The sequence below is a fragment of the Muntiacus reevesi genome, chromosome 2 (genome assembly GCF_963930625.1).
Source record: "Muntiacus reevesi chromosome 2, mMunRee1.1, whole genome shotgun sequence".
In the NCBI taxonomy this organism is placed as follows: Eukaryota; Metazoa; Chordata; class Mammalia; order Artiodactyla; family Cervidae; genus Muntiacus; species Muntiacus reevesi.
Window position 1 is genome coordinate 109,990,034 of NC_089250.1, and position 17,325 is coordinate 110,007,358.

General features: G+C 53.1%; 1 protein-coding gene across 7 annotated transcripts; it reads right to left on the reverse strand.

Moving 5' to 3' along the window:
* Positions 1-255: 255 nt before the first annotated feature.
* Positions 256-16,119, reverse strand: LOC136159885 (dual specificity protein phosphatase 13B). Of its 7 annotated transcripts, none has more exons than XM_065922672.1 (7): positions 15,938-16,119; positions 13,396-13,603; positions 10,981-11,076; positions 9,782-9,876; positions 5,979-6,152; positions 4,346-4,566; positions 256-3,632 (listed from the first exon to the last, which is right to left on the reverse strand). In XM_065922672.1, the coding sequence occupies exons 1-7, from the start codon at positions 16,084-16,086 to the stop codon at positions 3,430-3,432; spliced, it is 1,146 nt and encodes a 381-aa protein (XP_065778744.1). In that variant the 5' UTR covers positions 16,087-16,119; the 3' UTR covers positions 256-3,429. The 7 variants fall into 7 exon arrangements, with proteins under 7 accessions (XP_065778744.1, XP_065778743.1, XP_065778745.1 ...); XM_065922671.1 differs by having other exon boundaries at positions 10,882-11,076; XM_065922673.1 differs by lacking the exon at positions 15,938-16,119 and adding an exon at positions 14,929-15,069 and having other exon boundaries at positions 10,882-11,076.
* Between the last annotated feature and the right edge of the window lie 1,206 nt (positions 16,120-17,325).

A 17,325-nucleotide genomic window follows, 5' to 3' on the forward strand; every position in this document is an offset into this window, starting at 1 on the left:
TTCCCAACCCAGGGATCGAACCCAGATCTCCTGCATTGCAGGCACATTCTTTACCAACTGAGATATAGGGGAAGCCATATTTGATTTCTGTTTTTTTCCCTAAAGAAATAAAACATTATGATGAAACTGAAAAAACAAAAGATATATAATGTATCTAATATACTCAGCATAGTACCTGGCATACACAAAGCAATCAGTACTTGTCAACAAACTGTGAAAACTTTTTATTTTGAAATAATTTTAGATGTACAGAAGTTATAAAGATAGCAGAAACATTTCTTAGCTACCCTTCATGCAGCTTCCTCTAATGTTAACTTCTTATACAACCATGGTCCAAGTTCGTGGTCTTAACAATACCTCATTTCTTTCATGAGCCTGCTCCATAGAACAAGAGGAGCAGATGTATCATTGCAGACTTCCTGGGCCAAGCGTGGCAGGCAGGAAGGCTTCCTGGTGGAGGTGCCAGTCTGGAGCTCAGCCTCTGTTTCCTTGGGTGCTCTGGGGCATGTTTGGCTTTTCCTGCCTTCTTCCCCCCGTATCCCCAGAATCTGAGTCCAACCCTTAGAGCCCCAAGAAGGTAACCTGCTGAAACGAACGCCCCAGGCCCCGGGTAGGGCTCTGTTCCAGATTCAAGGTGCTCCACCCAGCTAGCAAGGGCCAGCTGCCCACAGTTATAGACCCGGATGTTGATTTAGAGGCTGGTTTCTGGAGCCACTATTTTGGATCCTGCTGACCATGCATGAGCAGGAAATAGCAACAAGGGCTGAGCTGTCAGGCAGAGCAAGGGGATCCAGGGAATTGGGGGTGGGCAGGCTGGGCTACGGGGTGAGGATTTGCTTTGTCTGCTCTGGAGAATTATAGGCCTCACTAACCCAAGGGAAAAGCCGAGTTCTCCATCCTGCCTGGCTGGGCACAGACTTCTGCTGGGACATGTGTTTACCTTTTGGAAGAGGCCCAGAGAGCACCTGAGGCAGCCAGCTGGGACTAGGAGCAAGTGCTGCAGGGAGGAGAATGGGGAGCTTCTGGGCAGCACCTGTCCTTCGCGGCCAGAACCCAGAGATCCTGGATCCAGTAGGCAATATCCAGCCTCATTTTAGCTTCTCTGAGCCTAAGTTTGTTCATCTGTAAAATGGGGATATTAAATCTCTATGACCCAGAGAGGGCTGTATATATTTGTACAGTTTATAAATTGCAGGAGTGAGTAGGTCCTAAAACACATCTTGTGCTCAGCTCCCTGAGTTGAGCACTGTGACTTGGAACTAGGTCTACTGATTTGGTCAGAGGTGACCCTTTTTTTGATTTGCAACAAAGGAAAAGGACTTGCCCTCTGGAAATAGAGCAGATGGTAGAGAAGGATATAGACTCCTTAAGCCCCCAGGAGAGGGTATGGCTGTCCCCAGAAAGCCTTGGCAGGGGAGCAAAGAGAGAGGTCAGAGGTGGCCCAAGGAGACAAGATGAGCTCGGAAGAGGGTGTCACGGTGACCAAATGGTGAGATGCCGTGGCAGGTGGAGCTGGGAGGAGAGGAGGTCCGCTGTGGAGGCAGGCCCAGTCCTGGGGCCAGGTGGGGATCCACTCCCCCTGGTGGACCCTGTAGAGAGGGCACAGTAACACAGAACTCTCCCTGAAGGTAGGGTTACAGGAGAGAGGGTGGGAGTCTTGGGGTCCTTGAGCCCAGAGAAAGCCTGGTGAGAGACTACCAGCTGGAAAAGGATGACAGAGCACCAGGCACTTATAACTCAGATGACAGGTGATACACAAGGTGTGGATGGACATTTTGGTAGCTTGAGGAAGAACACTTCACTGAGGCTTGCAGGGTCCAGGGGGATCCCCAGAAGTGACATCTAAACTGAGACATCTCAAAGAGACCCCAGTGAAAATGTGTGAGGATGTGCATTCAGGCACTGTAACCTGAAGCATGTATAAAGTACCAAGAGGTAAGAGAGTGGAACATTTCTGGAAAGTGCAGGTGGATTTAGCATTTCTTAATTACACAGCATGTATGGGAACAGAATTAGAAGAGAAATGTCTGGAGACATGAGAAGTTCTCAGAAAATGAATCTTTATACTTTGTCAAGCTGTCTGTCTTTGGGAGCTGTAAGTGTTAGAGTGACATGATCAGATTTTCAGTTTAGTAAGATGTCTGGGGCCTGCGTGGAGATTGGGAGGGGCAAGGCTAGAGGCAGAGAGACCATCAGGGGCTGAGCAGGAAGCCAGGTGAGGTGGCTTGAATTTGGGTAGTCGGCAAAGATGAAGCTAAATGAGCAGATCCGAGCTTGCTTTAGGAGGTGGAATTGGTAGGCCAACTTTAAGAAAGGCAGGAGTCCAGGGTGACACCCACCACAGGCTTGGGTGATAATGCCTGTCAGAACCCTTCACTAAAATAAGAACTAGGAAGAGGAATGGGTCCGGGTGGGAGGTGATGAAAAGTTCAGTTTGATAACTCAAGGGCAGTATTCAAATGAAGGTGGCCAGTAGTATACTGAGGTTTTTGAGCTCAGAAAAGAAAATTGGGCCGCCATAGGGGTCTGAGAGTCATCAGCCTAGAGATGTGAACTGAGGCTGTGGGAGCCAGAGGACCTCTCCCCCCTCCCCCAAGGAGTGAGAACACGGAGAGAAGACACAGAGGCCAGAGCTCTCAAGAGACCTTGACATTCAGCAAGGGTCCGCTGGATGAGGGAAGCGCTACATAGGAACCGGCAGAGAGGTGAAAGGAAAGCCAGCCCATCTAATCCTCATAAATACCTCACGTGCAGATGAGGAACTTGGGGGCTTTTTGCACTGTTTTATTTTATTAGGGCACAAGAAGTAAGAAACTCAAAGCCAATGTTGCCCTATCATATAACCATCCTTCACCAAGAATTTGGGCGTGTCTCCTACCCTCTTGTTTAATGCCTCTATTAGGTTTCTGTGATTTCGGTCAGTGCTTTTGAAAGCAGAATGAAGATGAAAAGACTGACTGGATTCAGGAGATACCAGCATGTTTGTGCACAGCATGTTTTGACAGTCAGTTTTTGATACAGGGCAGGCATGTGAAGGATGGTGATGCCTCCAAACTTTGGTCTTTATTCAGACAGTGGACTCAGACTCTGTCTCTAGACTGCCATCATAGGTTGTCTAGCTTTCTGGAACCTCATGATCATCCTAGGAGCGAGCCACTGCCCCACAAACCACCAGAAGATGAAGTCTTTATTATGAGGAACCTTTTATTATAGAGACAGACTGAACTCTTTTTTGCATAAAGAATCTTTGGATTGGGTCAGGGAAAATCCACCTGCTAAAGGTCACCACCATCTCTCCCTGCTTCTGCCTCAGCTAAGCCCCCACTTGCTATTTACATCTCAAGGTCACCAGAAACAAGGCCCCCAGGTCCAGGCTGGTTAGGTGGGCCATGCCGGCCAGAGGGTCAGGATTCCTGGCTGCCCATCAGGTCAGAGCCGGCCCGTCTCCCGCCCCAGTCGGTTGTCCAGGACCTGGAGCTGCCGGAGGAAGCCTGAGTTGGGGCAGATATCGCGGTGGGCCTGCACTGTCTGGATGGCCTCCACCAGCGTCATGTTCTCGCAGATCATGAGGAAGGCCAGGACAACTGTGGCAGAGCGGCTCACCCCCATGGCACAGTGTACCAGCACACGGCCTGTGGGGAGACCCAGCCTAGCATCAGGTACCCGTCCTCACACCGCCTGCCCCAGAGGGAATCAGAGATGCTCCTGCCCACCTGTCCCAGCATCCTGGGATACTGACACTGTCCCCAGTGTCATGTGGCCCAGCTGAGGCCCAAGAGGAAAGGGACTTGCTCAAGGTCACATAGCATGCTAGTGGCAGGGGAAAGGGACTCGCTCAAGGTCACATAGTATGCTAGTGGCAGGGCTAAGGTTAGCAGCTGGGAGGCCCTTCTCCTGCTCCAGGTGCTTCCTTTGCAACTTTGGCATGGTGAGGGTCAGCACTCCTGGAGTCCCCTGGGTTTGCATCAGGTTACGGGGGTGTCCACCTACCTCCCTGTCCTCAGTCCTGCCCTCTCCCCTGCCCCTGCAGCTCTACACCAAGGCCTCATCTTAGAGGAACCCACTCGAGAGCCCTTGCTAGGTCTTGGACCTTCCGCCCAACACCTGGCCTCTTACTGAGAGGTATGGTTACCCTGATGACCACACTGGACCTTAGTTATATCTATGATCGTTAGTTTCAAGGGTGAGGTTCCCCCCTGAAGGGACTGCTCACTAAATGTGAGTAGTGAGCCCCCTGGGGTGAGAGGGTGGCTAAAGGACCCCACCTTCCACGTATTGGAAAAGTGGATAGCCCCAGATCCCGCCTGCACCCCTCTCCATTCCCATTCCTTCCCCAGCAGCTGACCTTGGGGAACACTGAGGGCACTTCGGATGTATCGAGCAACAGGCAGAAAGTAGACACTGAGGTCAAAGAAGGGGTTGTCATCAGCCTCGATGCCATAGTACTCCAAGGGCATTCCGCGGTAGAACTTGGCACCTGTGTCCACCTGAAACTTGCCTGCGGCGACATTCACAACATGGGTGATGCCCAGCTGGGTCAGCTTGTTCTTGTCCCGGGCTGCGTACCTGAAGGGGCACGGGAGGAGGTGGGGTAGAGCTCACTGAGTCTGCCCCGGCTGCGCTGGAATTCACCCCTTGGCCTCCTCTGCTGACCTCTCCCAAGGGTAGAGCCTGGAATCAGTGAACTGGTCTGGGTGAAGGGGCTCCATTTCACTCAGGCCAACTTTTCTGGAGGGCAATTCAGCCACATGCATTAGAAGCCTCAAAAACATACACTTGCCCCAGCCTCCTAGGAACTTAAAAGAATTCCAAATGTGCTCACAGACAAATGTAAACTGTATCTAGTGATATTTAAGATAGAGAAAAAGTAGGAGGTGGGGAGAGTCACTAAATAGCCTATAAGAGGAGATTGACTGAATGAAACACTGCACCACCACTAACATGTGGCGGATAGATGCAGGTGAACAAGAAAAGGTGTTGGTACTATGCTGAGAACCTATGAAAAGTACAGGATAACAAAACAGAATGTCATTTAAAAGTGCTTTTAAAGTATGTTGTGCAGTTCCATTTAAAAACTTTCCTATATAAAGCAGATTACAAAATGAGATTATAAAGTGATACCATTTTTGTTAAAAAAAGAACTGTGAAAAAGCATTTATGTATGTATGTGTATATGCATTTTTTTTTAAAAGTCAACAAGGATTTTACAACTGGTTATCTGTGCATGTAGGGGAGATACATATTTGGCCATATGTTAATAAGATATTGATCTGTATTTTCTAAATATTAAGGAAAACTTATAACAGCCACATATATTCATCCATATGTTCTAAATTTTAAGACAACTTTTAGGGAAAATGACTCACATTGCACACTCTCTCTCTATATATATATCCTAGAGAAACACATGTGGTTCCCAGGGTACATGTACTAGAATGCTGTTAGAATTTCTGTTTATAATAGCCCCAAAGTGGAAACAACTTAAATGGAATGGATAAACTGTGATATTTACATGCAAATGAATAATATATAGCAATGAATTGTATGCTACATATATTGCAAGCATCTCCCAATTTTGAGCAAGTGATGCCAGGTACAAAATACACAACATGACTCTATTCCTATCACTTTAAAGGATAGGCAAAACTAACACAAGTGGTGAAACTGTAAAGAAAAGCAAGGAAATAACTATTTCAGTACTCAGTGGTTATCTATAGGGGAAAAGGTTATACTGAGAAGGGTTCAGTGGAGGCTTCCAGGGCACAAGTAATGTCTTATTTCTTGACCTGGGGGGCGAAACAGAATTTGTGCACTTTCTTGGATATGTTCTAGTTCTGCAAAGTAGTAACAGTGTAAAAGGAAATAAATATGTGGAAAGAGATGGTCGGAGGCAAAGAGGGTGCCAACTCTGCTCCTTACAGACTCCGGGAGAGGGTCCCCTTCTGCTACCCCCACCCTCCACCATGGATCGTACTTACGCATCTCCCAGGAAGAGGTTGGGCCAGACTTCGTTGATGTGGTTCAACATGGCAGCCCGACGGACCCATAGTAAGCGCTGCAGCGAGGCCAGCGTGGGTGGCTGGTAGGGGGACACCCGGACTGACCCATGGATCTTGGGCCTCCGGAGGTCCTGCTTCTCCAATGAGTCCATCCTGGAACAGAGTGGACACTGCAGTGGCAAGTGGCAAGCTCCCCACGGGTAGGTCCAGCTGACATGGAGGCCCAGGCATGGTGCAGTGCCCGGGTGCCACTGGGATGCTTCAGAAGGGCCTCAGTTATTTCAGATGAGGTTATTAACTAGCTCGACTGGGGCTGAGGCCTAGACCCTTTCCACAGGAAACCAGGGAGCCCACCCCTTGTCACCACTGTGGAGCCAGGACGCCCTCTCCCCTACCCTCTCTTGGAAAGTTTGTCCAAGGGGCCCTCAAAGCTCCCTGTTTGTAGCAACTAGTCCAGTGCAGACCCCACCCCTTATGTCTCCGGTTACTTGGGAGTTTCTAAGGACAAGAACTCCAGATGGCTGTGGCCCGCAGAAGGCACTTAGACCCCCACACCCAGGCAGCTCATCTCAAGCCCCGTTTCTCTGTTGCTTCTAGGGCTGGTCCTTAGGCTCCCATCCCTTCCCACTTTCAGGTGCTTGAAGGTCAGAGCCCATCTCTGGAGTGAGGAGCCTGGACTATGAACTGACCCTTGTTGGCACTTCCCTGCTGAATGCGCTGATGCCTCTTGGGCGCTGGGGCCTCATTCATGGAAGGTCCCTATTTTACATAGGAGGCAGCTGAAGGTCAGAGAGAATAATCTGTTAAGTGATGCTCAAAGCTGTATGGTCACTAAGGAGCAAGGCTAGGGTTTCAGTCCCATTCTGTGTGCCTTCAGTTCCATCCCCCAGCCTTCGCGTTACCCACTTTGACGTCTCCAGAGTAGTTGCTAACCCATCTTTCTCTCCAGGGGAGCCTGCTATAGCTGTTCCGTGTCTGCCTGTAGGCCCTGGGATTTTCCTCCTTACCCCTGTGACTCAGGCCAGTGTTGCAGGTCAGGCCTCACCCCGGTGGGGTGGCTCGTGTCAGGAGTCAGCTGGCTGAGGGGGTCCGAGACCCTGCAGAGCTGGGATGTCAGTGGCACCAGAACCTGGGTCTGGTGCTGGGCTGGGAAGGAGTGCCTCTCTCGGCCAACCGGCCCTGGCCCCTTCAACCAGTAACTAGGGAAGGTACAAACTGGGAAGAACTTCTTTGCTCTGTGGTAGGCGGTGCCAGGACCAGGAAGAGAAATGGGCACCCAGGAGGCCACTGGCTTGGCCAGGCTCACCCAGCGGGCAGTGGGAGGGCAGGGCGGAAGCGAAGACCCGGCTTTACCTTTCATCCTCCACTGTGACCTCTCAGGGCAGGCTGAGTGGCCTGCCACCTACCTATGGCATGGCCTGGGGCCAGGAGTGGGGGAGTGGATGCAGGGACAGGACCCAGCACATGAGCAGAACGGGGCTGGGGCAGGTTCCGCCTGGAACACAAATGCTGTGAAGCGGCTAGAATTCCAGGTCCTCCCCTTGGAACCGGTGGGGGTGGGGCCTGAGAGCAGACCCAGGCCACTGTGGACTGAAGTGCCGTCCTTCCACACCTCCGGACCCCTCTCTGCTTGGTATCTCTTTGGGATTAAGGGCTCTTGGCCCTGGAACTCCCCAGGGAGATGGGAGACTACGTGAAGTGGTGGGAGAAGAACTTTAGAAAGAGTGCAGAGAGCTTAACCACAGCTCATTCTGAGGTCAAGAGCAAGCCTTAGCTCCTGTCTAGGCCATGATTTCTTTTCCTCATTTTAAAGATACTGGCCTTGCCTGCTTTAAGGAGTCTCTGGAAGGTCTGATCTGATCTGAGAGAGGAGTGGCTGGGTTTGCAGAAACTACAGGGTAGAGCAAAGTGTATATTGTTGAGTGGGGAGAGGTCAACAGCCACACGGGTCTGGAGCTACCAGCTGGGGCTGCAGGAGTCCCAGGTGGGGTGAGATGGGGCTTTGGGAAGCCTTGCGGGCGCAGCTGCAGGCCTCTGAGCTTGGTGTGGGGTAAGGCCGCCACCCAGTGTCCAGTGGGTGTCTTGCAGCTCAGCCATGCCGCACCGGCAAACTCCTGCTGAGACAAAACTTGTCCCTGCTCCTCCTGGAGGCTCCTAGGAGATGGAGGAGCCAGCAGAGGGGTCGGGGATGGGAGCTGCTAGGCCACAGCCCAGCCTCAGCCTCCTCAGGGCCTAGGCCCAGGTCTGGAGAAGGGGGCCTTTTCCTTGAACTTAGGGGTACGTATTGTTAGGCCCCACCTTGGACTTCACACCCGATGCTCATGGATATACCCTCTACGTGTGTGCTCTATCCTGTGAGGGTCCAGCCCACCTTGTCAGCCAGAGTCAGGCCCAGCCTCCACCCAGCAACTCATCCTTAGAGCTCTGGGCATACCCACAGAAGGGAAGTCTTCTGCCATCCCCAGATCTAGACTGAGAGTCCTGCCTGACCCCTCCTCCTGCATCTTCTCGGCCACAGCAGGGTGAAAGCTGGGCCCGATGTCCAGACGGGATCGCGCGCATTCAGGGTGACGTGGCTGTAGACATGGGCCCGGCGTCCAGCAGGGATCGGCTCTGCCTGGCTCTTCGCCCCACTCCCCCTGGTGCCGCTCCTGCCTCCTTCCTGTGTCTCCCCCTAAGCGGAGCAGCTGCCTCTGTGGGCAGCGCTCTTCCTGCTCTTGAGCTGCTGCTGTTTACAAGTTCAGACGCCTGTTTTCTGCCTTTGTGCCTCTCGTCCCCTCTACGTTGCTGTTGCCGGTGCCTCTGTCTCCACCCCCCCCCCCCCACAGGACCTCATGCTCCCCAACAACCTCCCAGCACACCACCCCACATGCCGCAGCCTCAGACCAAGGCTCAGGCTTGCACAGGGCAGGGGAGCAGCCGTCTGCCGTCCACCCCCTCCTGGTCTTCCCTCCTGCTCACTCTCTCCTCCTCCTCCAGGCAGACCACATGGGGCCACAGGCGAGGTGGGGCCAGAGAGCTCACGGCAGGACAAGTGAAGAATCTGGCGAAGGAAGCCTTGGGGAGGGTGGCAGGCGGGCGGCCAGTGGTGAGCTGCCTGTGACCCTGTACTCTGCGTGCTGGCCTTGGAGAAGGGCAGACCTGGGCCAAGTTCTCAGGTCTGGAGCTGGGATCTGTGTGGTCTTCTCTGAGCCAGTTTTCTTAGTGGAGCTGCTGTGAGAATGCCATGAGGCATTAGGGCACCTCCCCAGGGCCTGCCTCCTGGTAGATGTCCAATAAATGGTGCATCTTACTCTTATTATCATCACTCTTACCCTTTGAAGCCTCAGTCATATCCCACAGGACAGTGAGACTTGGTCTCTTATCTCTTTGGGTTCCTTAATTTTTCTTTCTCTGTCCAGTAATGGTTATTATATTTACCACTAACTCAGGATATGCTTTGTATCAGACAGAGCTAAAGGCTTACATTTTTCTCACTGAATTCTCACAGCACCCTTATGAGGCCGATTACATTTACCATTGCCATTTTTACAGATGAGGAAACTAAGGCTCAGAAAGATTAAGCTCTATGCCCAAGGTCACACAGCCAATAAGCACAGGAGCCAGGATTCAAGCCCAGGTTGATCTGATTACTAGGCTTCATCTGTGCCTCTATCTCCGGCCCAGTCTCTCCGCTAATGCAGTGCAGCCGCCTCCCCCACCCCGGCACACACAGGCACAGGTGTCCCGGCCCTCTTTACCCAGCATGCTCTGCAGCCCCCAGAGTAGGGGCACTCACCCACCTGTGGGGGTATTTGGCCCAGGCTGTGGTCTTCTCTGACAGGCACTTTTTGCTCCCAGCTTCCAGACGCCTGTCTCTGCACACTTGATGCTGTTTCTATTTTTTGATTGGAGTTTAATTATAAAGCATGATGCGCTGCTCCCCTCCTCTGGCCTCCCCCTGCCACTCCCAACTCACCCACGGGTCTCCGGCACGGTCCGTGCCAAGCCCAGCAGGCACCTGGCCCTGCTGGGCGTAGAGGCAGTCCAGCAAGGGGGTCTGCCTGTGGCGTGTGGGGATGTGGATGTGGGTTGTGGGGCAGGAAGAAGGGAGACGGAATAAGCCATTTGGGAAGGCCTGTTGGTCTTTATGGGGAGCACGTGGAGTATGGGCAGAAAGTTAAAGCGAGATGGCATCCCCATGGGAGAGAGTGGGGAAGAGAATAACCAAATCACATCCCAGCTGGCAGCACTGCGGACATCAGAACCCAGGCCCAAGGGCCCCTTGCTGGGAGCCAAAGATTATAGGACTGGCCCAGGATTAAGAGCCAGAAGATCAGGCTGAGGGAAATGTGGGTAGAAAGACAGAAGAGATATAAGTGGAGTTCAGAGCAGGTCTTTGGAACAGGCCCAGCCTACAGTCAGAAACCATGCGTCTGGAAGCCACCCTGTTCTCTGCGAAGTTCCTCCCTCCACCAGAAGACATTCCTGGAGTAGACCTCACCGTCCCTTTAAAGTCCCTTCCAAGGCTGACGGCTCAGTTAAGAGACCTTGGATTTGGGTCTATTAAGAATACTCTCCACCCTTCAGAGTCCCTCCTCATATACCCATGCTTCAGTACTCTTCTCCACTCACACCCCCAGATGACCACCACACAGATGATTAATTACCTGCAGCCACGCCTCCTCTGGGTCTCTGAAGCCTGAGCTCCAGCAAGCTGGGCTCAGCCCTTACTGCAGCTCTCTGAGCCCTGGGGAGGGCTGATGGAGGCAGCTGTGGCCACAGGCTATCAGGAACACTTAGACCTGCCCCTCCCACTCCCATGTCCCCCGCTCCTCGGGGAACTTAAAACCCCTGGGAGAGGAGTCCTCAGGGCCTGGCTGAGAGGGCAGCCCCTTCCCACCTGTGAGAACTGGAGGCCGTGGCTGAGAGGGAGTGCACACAGCAGGAGGAAGAGGATGGAGTTGCAGGCTCTAGGGGGGGCCCCGCACTGGGCCCTTACCATCTTCTGGGTATCCTCCTGGGCCACGACCTCCAGCAGCACCAGCAGGGCCAGGGCAAAGTGGCAGAGCCCCGTAGCAGGGAGTAAGGCCCAGCTCTGGGGGAGAAATGAACTCCATGTTACAGGCAGGTAAACCGAGGCTCAGATTGGCTGGGACTCACCAGGGCAGGGACAAGAGCTGCCAGCTAAACCTGCTTTTGCCTTGAGCCTCTGTTAAGATCAAGTGGGTTATGGGTGCCAAGAGAGATAAAGAGGCAAGTTTGGGGCCCAAGGCTCATGAAGAGAGATGACCTCTCCCCAAAGCCCCCTCACCTCAGAGTCTTCAGCCCTAGGACTGCTGTGTACAGTCACACAGGTTGCTCACTGCACAGCTCTTGGGGCCCCAGCTTCACAGACTATTTTGTGGATGTAGCCCCAGGAACTGTGCAAGGCTATAGCCCAACTGACTCCCCCAAAGCCAGCTGCCTGAAAAGAAAGATGCGGAGGTCTGAAGTCAGAGGATTTAAGGCCCCAGGCTGAGGAAGTGGGGTGACTGGGCATGATCAGAGATGTGCTGTTGTCCCAGTTCCCAAAACCTGCCTAGAGGAATGAGTAAGATGGGAAGATGCTCTTTCCATCCTCCTCTTGGCTCCCACACCTGCAGAACTCCCCACAACAGTTTCCCACCCAGCTTCGCCTTAGGCCTAATCCCAACCCCAGCTATAATGCTTATTTTCTTTCATGGCATTCACCCTCAAACTAACCGAGACCACCTTCTTGCCCCAATTCCCAACCCCAAGATGCTCATCCTCCTAACAGCACATGGGAAGGGGTTCATATTGCTCACGTGCTCCCCCTTGGCCAGGCTGGTTATGCATGCAGAGACAAAAGCAGCTCTTATGGGTGGTGGCCAGGGGGAGATTCATTCATGCCCCAGAGAGGCTCTGGCAGGAGGAGAAAGCTGCTACTCTCCTAACTCCCAGAAGAGCTCAGGACAGTGTCCCACTGCCAGCTGGCAGCCCTTCTGAGCCAGTGGGTGGTGGGGCACAGCTGAAGTCAGGATTGAGGAGAGATGAAGGAAGGAACAGTATGGGTAGCAGGAGCTGGAGGTGGGATAGGGGAAGTGGAGAGCATCTCTGGAGGCTTAACCTTCCCTCAGATGGCCCTCAGTGGGGATGTGAATATAAGGAAGATGAGCTGTTGGAGCCAGAAAGGGACAGCCCCAACATGGGCATGGTGGGAGAAGAAGGACAGGGGGCATTCTGCAGCTGCCTCTCAATCTGGGGCCCCCACAGCCTCTCCACCCCCAGGAAGGGACACCCCTGCCTCCTCTCAGTTGAGCAGGAAGAAAACACAGAGCTAATGCCAAAGAAATTACAGCAGCACCTTGGCAACCATTTGTGGGCTGGGAGCCTGAGATGCACCATTGCTGCTGCGGGAGCCAAGCTCCTTCTACTGGGCAGCTGGGGACACTGGGGCCTCTAGCAGGAGGGAGGTGGCTTGGCCCGGGGAGATACTGGGGATCTGTCCCTTTTATGCAGCTTAAGGACTGAGGGATTTTGCTCCAGATGCACTGAACATGGAACGGGAGGAGGCAGAAGGTAAATGGATAGACTTCAGGAAGGCTTTATGTCCTATGGGGTCCCCAGAATCAGAGAGGGAGGGAGGTTACGGAGGGTCCTCTATGAGATCACATTGGGTGGGGTATGAAGGTAGAGAGTGGAGTGCTGAGTCCAAGGCAAAGAACTGAAGGGCGTGGTGACAGGAGAACTTTGTATCAACCAGGGCTTGTGTGAGGAGGTTGTGGCCAGTGGTGGGAGCACCTGTTCCCTTTCTCCATTGTGGGAATGGATGCGCAGGACTGACATGATTTTTAACTAAACTTGGAGCAATAGCTGCAGCCACACGTTTCACCAAGGACTGGGATTCAGACCTGAGCGGAGGGTGTGCAGAGGTGTGGGAAGGGCCAGACAGCTCAGGTACAGGACCGACTGTGCTCCTATCTTGGTAGGGTTCAGGTGAACCCCACAGGCTTCTGGCCAAGGAGGTAGGGCAGGTCAGCACCAGGACCAGTTTGGAAGGCCTCACCTCTTCCATTTTATGCTTCCCACCCCTTTCTTTCCCAGCCTTTCCATCTGCTCTGGCTCTGAAGAATCTGTGGGTGGGCTGGGAGTGGGGGGAGGGACTGACAATCCAGTTGCCTCAGCCAGGCCTAGGATTGGTTAGGGCAGCCCAGTAGCTTGGGGAATGGGCCAGGCCCCTTTCAACCCTCTCTTCCAGCCCTGCTCAGCCCTGATATCCAACCTCTGAATTGCACTCATTCATGTCCCCTGCCAGGCCTCACCCAACCCCTTACTCTAGCTGTCCAGCCCTCACCTGACCTTTCACTTCTCACTGCACCCAGCCGTCGCCCCTCACGCCCTGCCCAGCCCTCACCTGGCCCCTCAGCTCCGGCCTGCACCCCGCAGCTGCTGGTCCAGCCGGCAGAGCTGGTGGAGGAAACCTCTGTTGGGGAAGACCCATCGGCGCTCCCTCACGGTGATCACCGCCTGGCGCAGGGAGAGCTGCTGGCGCAGCATGAGGTAGGCCAGGACCAGTGTGGCGGAGCGGCTCACCCCAACCACGCAGTGCACCAGGACCTTGGCTGAGGAAGACATCTGCTGAAAGACCCTTTCCCACCAGCCAGCCCACCCAGTGGCTGAGGTGGGGACCCAGGTTCCTTCCCTTGCTCTGCTTTGGGTGTATTCTGTGACCCTCGGCAAATCACTCAACATGTATGGGCCTCCATTTCCCAATCTGTCAAGTGGGTATATCAGCACCTCTTATGCCTACCCTTGGGATGGGGTACACACACCCCAGCACGGCTTCTGGGACCCTCTGTGGGCTGGCCCTGCTGACCCTGCAGCCTCATGGCAGGCTGTCTCACCCCAGCTCTCAGCTCTGGAAACGCTGGGTAACTTGCAGCCCCTTGAAGCTGTCATGGTCCCTGGCCTCCAGCCTTCCCACATGCTCTTTCAACTACTTGTAAGTTTTTCCCTTCTGTCAGTCTGACTAACATCTACTACTCATTTGTCAGGATTCCACTGAGACACGGCTTCCTGACTACTCATGGTATCACTTGAATCACAAAGCAGCTCATCCTTTATGCATGGGGCCCAGTGAATCCTGTTGTAGAGGGAATTCCCCCCAAATTCCTGATCCTCTGAATCCAGGACCCCATCCTGTGCTCCCATGGCTCTTCACTTCTACCTACTCATCTGAGTAGTGCTCAGATGTAATACTTCACATTTTGAATGTCTTTCCACCAGGGACCCTGCTTTGCTTAAAGCAAGTATCTAGTGTCCCCGTATCTAGCTCCATGCCTGGCACAGAGAAGATAATAAATAGTTGATGAATGAATGGGTGACGAAAAATGAAGGTCAGGATACTTGGTATTGAAAAGTGCTATGAGCCACAGTCTTGTTTTTCCCATGACACAGATGAGAAACTGAGGTCCAGAGAGGGACACTGGCTCATCCGGGGTCGGGTAGCAAGGGGCATAGCTCTCACCCAGGATGAACACGAAGCAACTTCCCCAGGCTTCTTTGTTGCACCCCAGGTATTAGAAGATTTTTTTTTTTTTTTTCCATTTGAAAGTACTTTGGGGCAGAAATCAGACATCTAGATACCAGATGGCAATCTCCCAAGGCTGAGTTATGCAGAGAAAGAACTGTTTTATTGTTTGGGAGACCTGGCTTCCAGCCCCAGGGCTGCTCCTAACTTGGAGCATGACCTTGTACTTCAGGCCTCCCTTTCCCTGTCTGTGGAGCAATACTACTGGATAAAGTGCTGGGACACTGAGCAGAGAATTTTAAAAACATGACGACTTTTTAAAAACTAGGGGTGGGAGGGCACTGACGTTAAAGGGGAAACTGGACATCCCCCCATGACTGAGCTGGGTAGGATAGGGGTTCAGATGCAAAGTCCTACCCCCAGGCGTGCTAAGGGCACGGTGGATGAAGTCAGCTGCAGAGGAGAAGTAGGCACTGATGTCGAACTCAGGAAGGTCGTGGGCTGGCACCCCCAGGTAGCTCACACTGCTGCCATAGAAGTCAGGGCTGCCCTGACAGTAGAGGCCCCCATGGGCGGCATTCAGCACGTGGGTGATGCCCAGCTTCCATAGCTCAAAGCGGTTATTTGCTGTGGCCCTAGGGAGGGGAGGAAGGGGAGCCATGAGGTCTGGGAAGGAGGCGTTGTTTGGTCCCCCTGCTTCAGAGCGATGAATCCATTAGGGTCCAGAAGGAGCCAGAGGAACTTGTGAGGTTCACAGCTCACAGCCCCACCCAGGAGCTTTCTGGTAGGGGAGCTGGTAGTACAGGGATGTAGCTTTAGCCTCTCTTTGCTTCCTGAGGCAATCCGCCCCCGCCATGGCCAGGACAGGAAAGAAAGGATTGCTTCAGCCCTAGGACCCAGTTGCACCTCCCTTCTTGCCCCATGCCCTGCCTCACACATCCGGCTCTTCCTGGCCACTACCTCATACCTGCTTCTAATCTGCAAATATTTAAAGGTGACACCTTCCTTGATTCACCTCCAGTCAGCCTTCCTTACCCAGTCTGTGTCCAGAGGAAGAAGGCTGGAACCGGAAAGGGGAGCTCTCAGTCCACCCCATCACCCCCAAATCACCACGAGTCCCCGTCCTTTGCACCCCACCCCTCCCCCAACAAGACCCACCAGTTGTTCGGAATGTGCCAGAAGACTGGGAATCTCTAGGAGTTCCCTTCTTTCAGGCAGGCAAAGTCCCTCCTCCCCCTGGTGGCTGCACCTGATCACTGCACTGTTGCTAGCACGAAGGGGTCCTGGAGAAAGTCCCTGGCTTGGGAAACTCAGAGCAGAACCAGTTGCCCTTTCTCTCACCCCAACCCCCCATCTCTTTTAAAGATCCCAAGAACTGTCTCTCCTTGTCCTCACCCCCACGTCCCTTCAGCCAACTACCACTCACGCATCTCCTATGTAAAGGTTGGGCCAAACTTCATCCACGTGGCTGGAAGAAACCTTCCCTGCCCTCAGGAGCTCCTCCAGTTCCAGGACGCTGGGGCAAGGCGTGGCTTCGGCATCTCCCCTCAGCTGTGGGAGCGAAGCCTCCGCCATGGGCCGGCCCACCCACCCCTCTGTCTCTGTGGTCACTCCTCTCTGCCTCTCCAGTGTCATCCCTCCTTCCGAGAGACTGGCAGGGACAGGTGAGACAGCAGCAAGTGACTCAGCAAATTACAGGGGCCTCTAGAGAAAACAGGACCTTTTCCTCCCCAAGTCACCCCCTAGCCCGAAAATGCCTGACCACAGGGAATCAGATATATCTCTGCAAGTCACTTTACCTCTCAGCCTGTTTCTTCATCTCTCAAGTAAGGAGAATTTTAAGGATTAATGGAAACAAAAGATACTCTAACACACAGTAGATGTTAATAGATTTAGAGTCCTGTATAAGGCTATTTGGTTCTGAGGACTGAGTTTAAGGTAGAGATCCAGGGTCCAGAGGAGGTGGTTGACTCCAAGGATGCATGATGGGAAAAGTTCTTCAGGTTTGGGTGGGTCACATACTAAGTGGAAACTGTATGACTGTTGGATGAACTTCTGGATTATGGGACTCAGGGGAAGTTCCCTGAGTTACAGAGTCTGAGAAATGTGGAGAGGAGGCCTGGAGGACCTCATCTAAAGGGTGCCCACAGGATTTGTGGGGGAAAGTTTGAACAATAGTTCTGTTATGAAGATGACTGATTTCTCAAAAGAGAAAGCTAAAATGGGCCATGTGTGCCAGAGAGGCAGAAGGAAGAGATGAATGTTTCCCTCTACCAGAGCCAAAGAAAGGATGTCATCAAAAATATTTTTGGGTGGGAGGGAGATTCCTCTGCCTATAAGGGATTTTGTCCTCGCAGCAAAAACAGAGAAAGTCTGTATTTGTCCTTCTGCCGGAGCTCCTTGTAGGCTGAAGTGAGATGTCTTGCCCACTCTAGGATGCCTTCATGAAGGCTTTGTTGGGGGCGCGAGCTGTAGTGGGGAGGCTCCCAGTTGCACCTGGCTTTGAGTCTGGTTTGAGGGTAAAGGCCATACCAGGGGATTCCATGGAAGCAGGCTGCACTCATGTCCACCCCAGAATCTATCCCCACTCCCATCAGAGTCACTGACGCCTGCCTTGCACCGCCCGAGGAAGCAAGGTGATGAGGCGGCTGGAGCCCAGGTCCAAGGCCAGTTTTGAACTTGGTTTGTGCCACTGCTAGGCCTGAGGTGGGGGCTTCCCTCAGGGTGGGGTAGTACAGTAAAGCAAGAACAGCATAGGTTCTGAAGTTAGACTTCAGTAGGAATACTGGCTTCGGCACATATTAACTGCCTAAG